At 37.3% G+C, this 13,456-nt stretch overlaps 1 protein-coding gene across 10 annotated transcripts in view; it reads left to right on the forward strand.

Annotated features, from left to right (window-relative positions):
• Window positions 1–13,456, forward strand: part of RIMS1 (regulating synaptic membrane exocytosis 1) — a 355,711-nt gene that overhangs the window by 153,502 nt on the left and 188,753 nt on the right. For all 10 annotated transcript variants that reach the window (XM_072855284.1, XM_072855285.1, XM_072855274.1 and 7 more), the window contains exons 3-4: window positions 3,721–4,064; window positions 6,391–7,262. In XM_072855284.1, the coding sequence (XP_072711385.1) occupies window positions 3,721–4,064; window positions 6,391–7,262 (1,216 nt within the window). The remainder of the gene's footprint in view (window positions 1–3,720; window positions 4,065–6,390; window positions 7,263–13,456) is intronic.

Genomic DNA, 13,456 nt, shown 5'->3' on the forward strand with positions numbered 1-13,456 from the left:
GTGACTTTAGCCTCTGAGTGCATGTTTGGAAGTCTCCAAATTTGAATTTGAAAAAAGACTTTTTCTGCATTCTAAAATGCAGTTTTGAAATATGTAATCATGAAGAAGTGTTCTTATTTTTGTAACGGAAAATGCTATTTTTCTCTGTGTGTATAGTTGTATATATTGTTTACTATGGGCTCTTTCAAGTTGGAATTTCATGTTGTGTTAGTACAGGAATACTGTTCCTTCTCATTGTGGATCACATTCAACAGTACCTGTAAGAGTAAGTTCGAGGAATATTTTTTCTGTGAATGAAATACCCCGTATTCCACATGAAGGCAAGCATGGGATCCTTCTGGCATGTTTTCACGCAGCCTGTAAAGTTTCCGCGTGAATCTGTGTGGGAACTGTTGACCCACCTCCGCTGAGTCCTGTATGTGCCACTCTGTTTTTGTTATGTAGCAGTAAAGCCCAGAACCCTTTGCTATGCTGTGAAAATGCACATTTTTCCAGAGCCATGCATATGAACCCTTTGAATGAGGAGCACCCCTTTACTGGTTCTCTTTAATAGCTTCATATGCGGATATGCATTGACCTATGCAAGAATGCAATAAACCAGAAACAAACCCAACAACAAAAACCAGACTCTGGATGTCTTGAATGACGTACTGTAGCACTGCATCAGAGCTCACCATCCAGAAAAGAGTAAACAGAAACTATTTTTGAAGTGACAGGCCAGAGTAAAATTGTCTAACACTCTTCATTTTACTGATGCATCGCATGGAGGTCCAGAAGCCACATTAGAGAACTGTAATCCTTCATCAAAGCATTTGTTTGGTTGCCTAACATCTGTGGATTGTTAAGATAAGTTATTACACAGACCTGCTTTAGTTTAGATTAGTTTGGACCACATCCCAGTATATTCAATCAGGATATAATTCCTGCATGCTGCTAAATTGCTTGCTCCACATACTTCTCTAAAAATGTTTTTCAATATACAGCTTTGTCACTAAAACTGTTCTGTCACCTCAAGTTTTATTTTTTTTTTTTTCCTCTTAAAGAAAAGCTTTTATTATTTTTCATTTTGGACTGAATGTATCTCAAGGCAAACGTAACATTTATTAAGTCCAGAAGAGATTCCTAAACAGGGATGGTAGTGTAGCTTCTATGTGAGTATAATGCAGTTTTCCTACACGTGTAGTCTGTGGTGGTTGGTATGTATTGTATCCAAATTGCAGTGTTTAAAGACAGCTGTAAGAAAATGGTTTTGTATTTAAATGTCTAGTATTTCTTCTTTCTGTATTCTGTATTCTTCTGTGTCTATTTGTGCATTAGCTGTTCCTATTTGTTTGGATCTCATAATGTTTTGCATAAAAATAATTACAATATCAAAGGTGATTATGTAAATGAATGGTAAATTCTTGAAGTTTATTACATAGTTTATACATATTTTAAATGATCAAATACATTAAATTGTAAATGAAGTCTGTTACCATCTTTACACATTTAAATGTGCTTGCATACATACACACATATTTAATTAGAATATTTAAATTTTACTTTAGTATTCCTTATCCTTCCTTTAAACAAACTCTGGTTCATTTATTTTTTTGTTAACACTTTTTTCAACTTTCCCTGTAAACTGTTAAAATACAGGCAATGACATATTTTTCATTAATGACTTTGGTTTATAGCATTGACATAGATTTTATACACAGACACATGTCCATTCACACTTTTGATGTCTAATCTGCTAACAATTGTGTCAGAGTCTATAAAGGCACTTAAAAATGTGGGTTTTATTTCCTTTTAGTCTTGCTGGTTTTTTAAATACCTGTAATAATAATACCAGATAGACTAAAAATCTATTCTGTTAGAACAGATAGTCTGATAAACTGAATCTCTGTTTTGTGAGGTATACTAGATGAAGGAAATAAGACATTTTGGAATCAAGGGATTTTTTTTGTTAAAGGACTAGCATTTATTTTGTCAAAGTTGCTGTTTCTATTACCTTACTGAGTGTTACCTGTTTTTATCATAATACATGTTTGTGCCACTGTTGGAATAACTGTAGCTTTTGATTAAGTTTTTTTTTTAATTAATTAAAACTTTTATAGTTATTTTATTATCCATTTTAAATGGAAGAAATATAACAGTAATCTTTTGATAAAGGCACAATCCAGATACAGGGAAAAGAGTCTTCTCAGTGTGATTTGGTCAAACAGTGCAGAAATGGTATTGGAAGTTTTGATGTAGTCTTCAGACCTAAACAGATAGTCTATTCTGGGGTGTTTTACATAAATCTTATTTATGTTACATATGTAAAATGCCTAAAATTTTCATCATGCTATGTAAGCCGTGCACTTTCTCCCCAGGGCAGAGAATAAGAGAGCTCAGTACCAGAGCTTTGTCCTGTTGGAATTTCTTCCCTGAAGTGATTGTTTTTTCTGTTCCTTTTAATTTTAAGTGTTGTATAATTTTGCAACTGTTGCATTATTCCTGTGTTTACACAAAATAATTTAAGCATATTTTTCATTCCAACTTTTGTCTCCCTTCTTACCCTCTTTACAATTTTACCCATTCTTTTTCTTTTTTCCACATTAAACTAAAAGATTTTCTTACTATTTTCCTTATTAGCAGTCAGCTTTGTTTCCTCTCATCTCTATTTTTATTTCTGACAAAATTCCTACCTCTTGTATATTCTTCATGCATTTTGCCTTTCTTTTTCTTCTGCCTCAAAACTCCTTTTGTCTTTGTCTCAATTTTTTCTTAAATAGTCACATACTTTAGAGTCCTGATTAACCTTTTATTTTTCTCTGGTGATTTACTCCTGTACATAAGACTGTCTTGTACTGCATATAGACTTGAAACATAGAGTCTCGCTTTACTGTGTGTGCTCCTGTGTATCTAGAATAAAAAATAATAATAAAAAAATCCTAAGAAGCACCGTTTATGTACACAGCTTAATTGTGATTGCCAGGGACACATGTTTAATTTATTTATTTAGTATTTACAGCTATAACTCAAAGCTATGGTAAATGATCATTTGCAAGTAGTACAAAATATGGTACTTCTGCATTCTTTTCATCGGTGCATTTCGTTCTCTATTAGTTCTCTATTAGTTCTCTATTATTCTTTAGGTCTTACCTTACATATCTGGTAAGTAGTTGTTGTGGATGTAGCTAAAACCATGCACAGTAAATGCTGAGTTTATTTGCAGGATAATGTTGAGTTATGTTACGTGAGAAAAATTAATTAAAGGGAAATACCATGTCAGTTTTCTGTGGTGGTGGAGGTTGGGAGTTAGCTGGGCCGGACTCCACCACCTCGGATACAAAGTCCCATTTACAGTCTGGTAGGCTTGTCCTGACAGCGATCCACACCAACAAAAACAGCCCAACCCAACCCACCAACTACATCAACACCAGCAACAAGCCTTGGTTGTGTTGGTGTTTATTCAGAAGAGAGCTAGGGCTGGGCTGAGAGGGGGTAGCTACAGGTAGGACTGATGTATATTGACAGCACATTTTGGAGAAGCTTGCATAGCATGTGCCTGTAGGATGCTTGGCTCTAGCCAGTGCAGTCAGTGCTTGGAGAAGCATGTTCTGGGTCCTGTCATGAGCACCAACCTCATCAGTTTAGAGGACAGAGAGAGATCATACCTGCTCTGTGATAGTGAGCATGCATTTCAGGGTCTGAGAGGTAGCTGCACTGACTCTTCTTGTTATCTTCAACTAGGTTATGTGGGTATGCAATTTATGTCGAAAGCAACAAGAAATCCTAACGAAATCCGGAGCGTGGTTTTTTGGAAGTGGACCACAGCCCTCACCCAGCCAGGATGGAGCACTGAGTGATACGGCGACTGGTGGAAGCTCGGAAGCACTGAGAGAAAAGAAAGCAAGACTTCAAGAGCGATCGAGATCACAGACTCCCTTAAGTACAGCGACTGCCTCATCACAGGAAATCTCTTCTTCCAGTGTGCAGTCTGACCGGAGGAAAGGAGCAGAAGTATCGCAGCCAGCTATGGGCCTGGACCAAAAGCAAGTTTCATCGAGGTCTAGAAGTGAACCTCCAAGAGAGAGGTAATGCTTTCTGTCTTGATACAGCCTCACAATTAGAAATGCTAGTTCAGTAATATTACACAAGGCTGTCAGGTGGGCCCTGTGTGTGTCTAGAACCATGTAAAAACAAAGAATAAGTTGATTTACTGACCAGGGAAGCATAAATGTTCACTAGCAAATATATTGTCTGATTTGAGCTGTGCAACAGAAATGCAGACAAAAAATAATAATTGTATTTTAGGGATATTTCCATGTACTTCAATGCATTTTGGTGTACACTTCTTATATAGAATTGTAGGTTACTTTTAAATGTTAAATTTAGCAGGTATTTTAAAGTTATTAAACAAAGAGCAAGCCTTTAACTTGACGAAATAATGTACTAGAATTTAAAAAAATAACTGCCCAAAAAAACCCCCCAAACAAACAAAAACCCACCCTGTGGAGTTCTGTCAGATATCCTTATGTGTTATCTTTTTATCAATGATTTTATTATTTTTAATAATAAACCAGGAACTATTAAAAGAGGTCATTTACACCTGCAAAGTAAACATTGATGAAGAACAGCAATAGTACCGTCTTGAATTCAGAGCAAGTTGCATGCAAGAATAAAGCCAACTGGAAGCAAACTATTATATTTTGAGTAAATGAGTAAATTCCTGAGCTGCATTCACTGTGATGAACGGATTGAGGAGTAGCAAATCAAGAGAGTCTAATGTGATGAAGTAGTTGCTGTTCTTTTGGCTGCTGCCTGGCAGATGGCAGAGCAGTTGAGGAGGGAACCTGTGGCAACAAAACAAAGAGTCTGCCATAGAAGATTCTCCCTTGGCCAGAACCGTTGATAATTTTTTTTTCATAGCTCTTGAAGTTGAAAATGCATAATGAACAGTGGCTAGTAACTTACTGTGTGGGTGAGATCTGTCTGGGTTTAACTGTACCAAAACTCAGGTTAGTGTTAAGTATATGTATGATGTAAACGAACACATGGTGCCCTCCCCTAATTCTGTTGACTTTTTTCCCCAGCACTAGGAAGGCCCCCAGAGCAGTTGTCACTCAGCTGAAGGACACTTTAGGGCAGCAAAATGCTTTCTATTTCTGCTTTGCTGTTCAAAAGTGAGCTAGTTATATTAATTATACAATAGTAATGTTCTCCATTTGTCATTGAGACTTTCAAATGAAGTCCAAGGGTTCTGAATGGAGAGCATCTGTGGTAAGCTCAGGTCCCATTTATTGCCAAAAACTCAGGAGGAACAGGAGGTGGAGAAAAAGGAGACAGAAGTTTAACTTGGATCATATCCAGCTTTGCCTGTCCTGTCGGATGCATCTGTTAAAATCTGTGATATGTAATCCAAAAACATATCAGTTGTGGAAGGGAAGATTCAGTGCCACAAAACAAAGACCTAGTGACTTTGTCCTGGTGCAGGTTCATTTCAAATACTGTGTATAGCTGTGTTCAGCCTTCTTCAAGATCGATGGAGTTATATGTGAACTGGTAAACAAAGGGCAACCGGAATGATGAGAGAAATAAAAATATCCAGTATAAGGGGATTTTATGATTCTTTGGCTTGCTTATTCTCCCAAAGCAGAAGATGAAAGAGGGGAGAGCATAATTTTTATGGAGCTTCATTATTCGTTGTTTTGTACTTCAGCTGTATAGAGAAAGAAATTACATTTTTAATCCTCTTTTATTACCAGAGAAAGGAATGCCATTAATTTATCTCAAGGAGTCAATTTTCTTTTCTTTATATGCTTATGAAATGGGCACTTCTTTTTAGAGTTTTAATAAGATAAAGCAAACTAGGTCAAATATTTTTGTTTCTGGATATATTTTCTTTTGCATTTTTTTATATACATATTACTTCTGTCTGTAATATCACTGTGGGAGATACTCCATTTGGTGGTGTTTATATTTATACTGTCAGGGTGCTTGAAGTGAATTGTGTGTATGTGGTTAGGCTGTAACCCTCATGACTGCTGCCAGAAAAGTGGAGAACATACTCCAATACTCTATCATAGTGCTGCAGTTACTACAAAGATGACTTCGAGTCTTCCTGCTTATGTGGGTAAATTATTTTTGTCTGCATTTACCCACGTTAATATTCTTTGTGATTTTACTCAATTGGACATGCGTAAATTATGTTTTTGTGGACTCTGGAAGTTGTTTGCTATTGGAAAATAAAAGTACTGCTGGAAGGATTAATAGATTTAATTCATGTTAATGGATCCAGTACCTTTCTATATGTTTTGCCATAGCTTATCCTGGTTTATAATCTATTTACCATAACAGTGTACACAAGTATTTTTATTTTGCATTCAATTCTTCAAATTATTGTACTCCTTTTCATTGTAGGAAGAAGACAATATTGGTTTCAGACCAGAATGGCAAAGGTTTAAAGAGTGAGCGTAAGCGCGTGCCAAAATCCTCACTTCAAAAAGAAGGACCAGCAGATGACAGGGAGCGTAAAGAACGGCATGAAGGTAGAAGGCTGGAGAAAGGCAAGTCACAGGACTACCCAGACTTGCCAGAGAAACTTGAGGAAGGCAAAGTGCCTGATGATGAAAAACAAAGGAAGGAAGATGAATATCATACCCGTTACAAGAGTGACCCCAATCTGGCAAGATATCCTGTAAAACCACATCCTGAGGAACAGCAGATGCGCATGCATGCAAAAGTTTCTAAAGCACGGCACGAGAGAAGACACAGTGATGTAGCTTTGGCACATACAGAAATGGAGGAAGCGGAGGTACCTGAGAATAAATTAGGAAAACGCTCACAATTACAGGGAGCTCAGGACAGAAAATCTCTTGTGGAAACTCAGAGGTCGTACTCTATAGACAGAACAGGTGATGTAAGAATTTCTGTTTCTAAACAATTAACTAATCATAGCCCACCAACTCCCAGGCATAGTCCAGTTCCTATAGAACACGTAGAATACAAGAACCACGATTCCTTTAAAAAACAGAGCCGCCTTGATCCTAGCTCTGCTATTCTCATGCGAAAAGCAAAGCGGGAGAAAATGGAGACCATGCTAAGGAATGATTCCCTTAGCTCTGACCAGTCGGAATCAGTGCGGCCATCCCCTCCAAAGCCTCATAGAGCAAAAAGAGGCGGAAAGAAAAGGCAGATGTCAGTTAGTAGCTCAGAGGAAGAAGGGGCATCAACACCAGAATATACTAGCTGTGAAGATGTGGAGATAGAAAGTGAAAGTGTCAGTGAAAAAGGTAAGGACCTTTATGTATATTATGCACATGGCCATGGTTTGGGGAAAAAAATAATCTGTATTTTTCTCTCTCTTTTGCCTCTTTTTTAAACATACACTTTTGATTTTCCCCTTACCTGTCTTTTTTTTTTTTCCAACTGAGAAGTGTCTTATACCTGTTTATATTTGGTTTGCAATGTTTCCTTTTGCATTCTTAGATGAGGGGGTTACAGGTAGCATCAGCTGATGAGTTTCTTTCTCATTCTCTTCCCTCTTTCACCTAGAACTGACAGAATTTAAGGGTTCTAGTTTATTCTCTTGATGGTATGTGTACTCCTTTGGTCATTGCTTCATCCTTTTGTCTGTATGCAGAATAATTTTCTGTGAATGAATTGAAATCAAAAGTGAGTTCTGTAACAATCTGAGAAAACCATTATAAAGCATCATAATCTTATTGACACCTCAGTCTCAAGATAAGCAAAATTTTACTACATTTAATAAAATATCAAGGATCTGCCAGAGTTCTTTGTTAACAAGGACAGGATATGGGGCAAGGGGAGTGTTCTATAGGAAAGAAATGAGAATTGCCTAACTTGTCTAGATGAATTTGCTTCCGAACTTAGAAGTGTGTTTAAAATCTGTTATTTCAGTTTGCCTTCATCTGTTGATGGTAACACTCAGCAGTAAGGAGTAAGTGTAGTACACTGTGTGCTTTTAAACAAAGCCTTTCGTCTGGCTGAAGATGTTAATCAAATTCATGAATGGTGGATGGATAAAATAAACATCATCAGAAAAGACTGTGGTAGACCCTACCAACTGTCTTATAACCCTAATTTGTCTTTAAGTGACACTACAGTGAGCTGAAGGCTTTTTGTGTCTTTGGAAGGAGCTTTTAGCTCTTTAGTTTAATTATCTATGTTTGTAACTTGAAAGTTTGCTGCTGGTATTCATACTCAAAATGCCAATGGCTTGTCTGTATTGCCTTTTAGTTCCTGGCACTGTTTCCTGACATGTCTTTGATTCATAAATGCTAACCTGTCTCTCTGTCTTTATCTGATGTTGTGGTGTCCTGACATCCCCTAAAGCTCCAGGTATACATATAAAAAGAGACAACATTTCTCTCCTGTCCTATCTGAATAGCTGCTTGTTTTAACTTTCTAAGCACGAACTTTTCCATTCAAAATATGGAAGATTGCTTTTCTGCTCATTACTAAAGAGGGATGATGATTATGCCCCTGAAATCTTAATCCAGATTCCACTTAGACATAAAAAACCCTCACTTTTTTGACTGTGGGGGTCGTCAAACACTGGAACATATTGCACAGAGATGTTGTACAGTCTCCATCCTTGGAGATGCTAAAAACCCAAATGGAGAAGCCCCTGAGCAATCTGCTCTAGCTGACCCTCTTTTTGAGCAAGGGGCTTTGAACTAGGGACCTACAGAGGTCCCTCCCAGTCTCAACTATTCTGTCTTTCTAAGAGAACACATCTCTTTCCCTTATTTTGTGGCAATGTTTTAAGCTGACATTTGGATTTGTGTAATTTTCCCTGACTTCCTCTGTTGGTAGTAGTGGTCTGTAATATAGCATTTCCTTTCCATCTTTGTTATTTGCTTTAATTTATGTGCATCAATTAGAGGTTGCTTATGAAGTAGAAAGGATTTCCCATATTCAGTGAGGGGTATCATTATAAACTGGAAGGTCATTGATGTGAAAGTCAAGTCCAGGCTGAAAGTCATTGATACTGATATCAATATGTTGATATAGTTTGCTCTATAATGGTCCTCTGTAAATAAAACCTTTCTGTGGTTGCTTTCAGGTTCATGACACTGATCTCAGCTTTTGACCAATTTTCCATTTTATTGTTAAACCATTAAGGGTTGGACTTCTTTCCTTCAGTGTTATGAATCTCAGAGGATTTCAAATGTCACTAAATGCTTATGTTCTCGATAATTGAATCAAGTTCTTGGTTACCTCCGAGACAGATATTTAGGCTCCCCCTTTACCCAGTGGGGGCCTTGGTCTGTATCGTATCACAGTGCTACCTCACTGTATTTGAATAAAAATTATAAGTAGGATTATGTTGGGGACCTGTCTGACCACTGCCAACTCAATACTTGGTTAACATTGTTGAGCATTCCTTGAGACCCTATCTCTACTTGTCACTAAGCTAGCACCGTGTTATTAACCAGAATACATATACACACACATATATGTGTGTATATATGTATGTGTATGTGTGTGTGTGGGTATGCAATACATCAATTACAGAAATATATTTATTAATTTAATAGCTCTGAGATGTAGCTGTTAATTGGTTTTTTTGCCTGATCTTGATATGACTTTTACAATCCTTGTCATGGGTAAAGAAGTGGAAAGCCTTTGAAGCTGGGGGTATAGTACAGAAAAAGAGCTAGGAAATGTGAATACAAATGAGAATGCAGAAGCATTTTTGGTAGTAAAGTATCCAGTTATTTTTAGAGTTAAATTTTCATCAGTACTTGAAAAAATCTGCAATATTTTGTAAGAATAGATGAAAAGGCAGGAAATTTTATTACCTAAGACAATCTTTTAGACCTTCAATATTTTAAAAGAAAAAATGCCCTAGTAAAAGGGTGTAGTGTTAAAAAATTGATACAAATAATTTAAAAATGCCCCTATTGTAACTGAGGCCAGAATCCCATTCTTTGCAATTTAGCAGCATCGTTACAAATGGAATTTCACCCACTATTCCTTCAGTGCTTTACTTGTAATTTGGGAGAGATACTGCACAGGTCCCTAGTTATAGTGCTTTAGTTTATAAGCCCAGGAGGGTCTGGAATTCATCCTCTCTTATCTAAATATCAGCTCAGTCAGAAATCTGGTGCCAAAGTAATAGAAATGGAGCTAGAAAGATAGAATTACTGCAAATAAAATTTTAACCAAGAAAAAACAAGATCTTAAAATTAATGTTCACATTTGGTGACTGCCAATATAAAGCAATCAGCAACTGAGTAATAAAGATGTACTATTTTCAATTCTATATTGAACAACTAAAATAGAAGTTTTCTATGGAAAACAGCTTACAGAGATGTTTAAAATAAAATGATCCCCCATAGAAATTTAAGATATAGGTAGAGTGGATAAGACTACTGAAAATCAATAGCCAAAAATGACATATAAAGCAGATACTGTGCAAAAGTTACTTTTTAACATTTGCATTGCCTAGAAACACTGTTTAAGATTGCATTACCCTGTCTTCTGAGCACAAAACACCTTCTAAAAGTGATATTCTTAAATACAAAGCAAGCTAATTTAGCTAGTACATCCCCTGCTATTTACTGTAACCATTTAATACGGATTTCTTCAAAAGCATTAACAAAATAATTAACAAGCACTGGAGATACTTTATTTCCAAAAAATAAATGTCTTTTGCAATCCACTGGGATTTTGCCTCTTCGACGGAGGACCCACAGGTTTATGTCAAGTTGTTTCCATGTTGGAGTAAATCTAGAGAAAGAACTGTTTAGCAGTGTCCAAAAAGGTCATCTCAAATTTCTTTTTAAAAAAAATCTGCACCCTTTACAGGACACTATTACTGATTGCTGATAATTGTTTTCATCCTATTTTACATTCTATTATACATCCATTAAGGCTGTAGGACTCCTTATTCTACCCATGTCTGAGTTTTCAGTGACAACACTGTCCTGGCAAGGCAAAAGGAGCCCTCTTAGAAGCCATAAATTGCATTCATACTTGCTTCAAAGACTTGCTAGAATAACATAAACCAGACAATTACAAATGAAACCCAGACCTCATTTTAAAACTGAGAACAGTTTCTGCCTACTGCCAACCAATGAAGAATGCAAATTAGATTTGGAGTAAGTTTGAGAAAAAGTATTTTGTTTAAAGTTTAAAGCCAAGAATTTGTGTAGAACTAGTAGATTTGTGTCCAGACGAGGTTGTATGTAACTTCTTTTATCCCATGATAGATACAAGAGGTATTCTAGACTTCTGTCATGCAGTCTTTGAAACTGGAAGATAAAATGGTGTTGCAAATTGGAACAATGTAAGGAGGTACTGAAAGCTGCGCAGGTACTTTTATGTAAATACATGTGCTAATGGTTTTACATTTTGCATACTCATTGTTTGTATTTGCCTAAACGTGTATTTTGTTCACACTGTTTAGGCTTGAAACGATGCCTAATACTCGCATATTTTGAGCAAAATGGTAAAAAGCTAAGTAAAACTCTCTTTGTATACTTGCTAATGGATTTAATTGGGAGTGAAGAGAGCATGATAGCGTTGGAGTCTTGTTTGAAAAAAACCTTCTGAGATAACAGTCCTTTTACTTTCAGTGAAGATGTGATTGTTTCATTCATAATGCCTTTCTTATGGTACCAGGAGGAACAGAGTGACCCAATTTCATTTCATTCTTATGACATTAACCTTCTGGTTAGAAAGTGTTAGGGGCAGGGATCTTGCTGGGATCTTGATGTATGTGCAGGTGTGAGGCAGGGGGGTTGTGACCAGGAGGAGAGGACCTGGAGGTCAGAAGGAGAAAGGGACGCTGTGGTTTGCAGACGAATTTGTCGGTGCTGGCTCGGCTCCAGGAGGAGAGGATCTGACCCCTTCCTCCGTCCTCCTCTGGTGTTTCAAGTGCCGCTTTGGGTGCTTGTGTTTGGGGGTCCTCCTAGGGGGAGGCAAGCATAAATTAAATCCCTGCCCCAGTGATTTCTTCCAAGTGCTGTAGCATTGTTGCCAAGGAAGGTAGCTTGTGGGCTAACAGAGAAACCACATGCGTGCGGCAGGGTGTATAAATGGACCAAAATAAAACATCGGGGAAACGCTATACAGAAGAGGAGGCTGATTTTAAATGTTTTTAGCTAAGCTTTTTCACAGAGGTATTTTAAATCTGGAGTGTAGGCAAGTCAAGTTGTACTGTAACATCTGCTAGCATATTTTAACAGCTGTTCATGTGGAGAGTTGGGCATGGAGTTTTAAAAAGAGCTGAATTTGTTTAAAAATGTGACTGAGCTTTAACTTAGTGTAAAATAAAATACCTTTGCTAGGAAGATGTTTAGTTCTTAGAAATCAGTTCCAATTTATCTTGTAGTCCTTGTGCAATAATTTAGATCTACATCTGATTCAGATTTTGATGAAAATATAATCTAAAATGGCTCTAGTGTCAGAATTTTGGTCAGTGCTAACATTATTCAATGCTGTCAATATTCAATGCTTCTGAGTAGCTGAAATTATTTACAGTGCTTACGGAGCTGTAAATAAATGCTTGTTAAATTAGTGTTGGGCAGTAAGAAATCTGGTTTGTGTATAGGGCATTATGTAAAGTGCATACATGCATATGTAAATGAAATAAGCTGAGCATGAGTGGGAATAAAGTCATACTGTTGCCAAGAAACCTAACACTTCACTGAGATACATAACGAGAAAAATGGGGATGTCACGGAAGATATGTGGCTGAATTCTCCTTTAAAATCCTAATCATAGAATCATAGAATGGTTTGGGTTGGAAGGGACCTTAAAAATCATGTAGTTCCAACCCCCCTGCCATGGGCAGGGACACCTCCCACTAGACCAGGTTGCTCAAAGCCCCATCCAACCTGGCCTTGAACACTTCTAGGGATGGGGCATCCACACCTTCTCTGAGCAACCTGTTCCAGTGCCTCACCACCCTCATAGTGAAGAATTTTTTCCTTAGATCTAATCTAAATCTAATAAAGCCCTTTCTCTAGTTTACCTTAAGAAGGTTGTGAATGTGCTGGAGGGAGTTTGCAGAAGAGCAGTGAGATTGACCAAGGTCTATAAAACATGATATGTAAGGAAGGGTGGGATGGATTGAGGTTGAATAGTCTAGAAAAGAAAGAAAGAAAGGACAAAAAAAAACTAAAAAAAAAAAAAAAAGGCAGGGAGGAAGGACTGAGCTTTAAATGGGGAAGAAGCTGGAGGGGGAAAGAGATGGAGTGCTTCTCTCTTCCCCTGGAGGGTTAAGTTACTGCTAGGGAGGTAGAAGCTCAGTGCCAGAAACGGTATCAACTCTGAGAACAGATAAGCAAAGTTAAGGACAATTGTAATCCTAATTTCTTACTCAGTTGAAACAGAAGATTCCTGGAAATAAAAATCAATTTATTCATAGCCAGCCTGCACTGAAATGGCTCTATGTTAGAAATACTGCTCTTGTTCCTGTGGCAGGCTCTGGGCCAAGGTGGGGAAATTTGGG

The sequence above is a fragment of the Ciconia boyciana genome, chromosome 3, assembly GCF_034638445.1.
Source record: "Ciconia boyciana chromosome 3, ASM3463844v1, whole genome shotgun sequence".
Taxonomy (NCBI): domain Eukaryota; kingdom Metazoa; phylum Chordata; class Aves; order Ciconiiformes; family Ciconiidae; genus Ciconia; species Ciconia boyciana.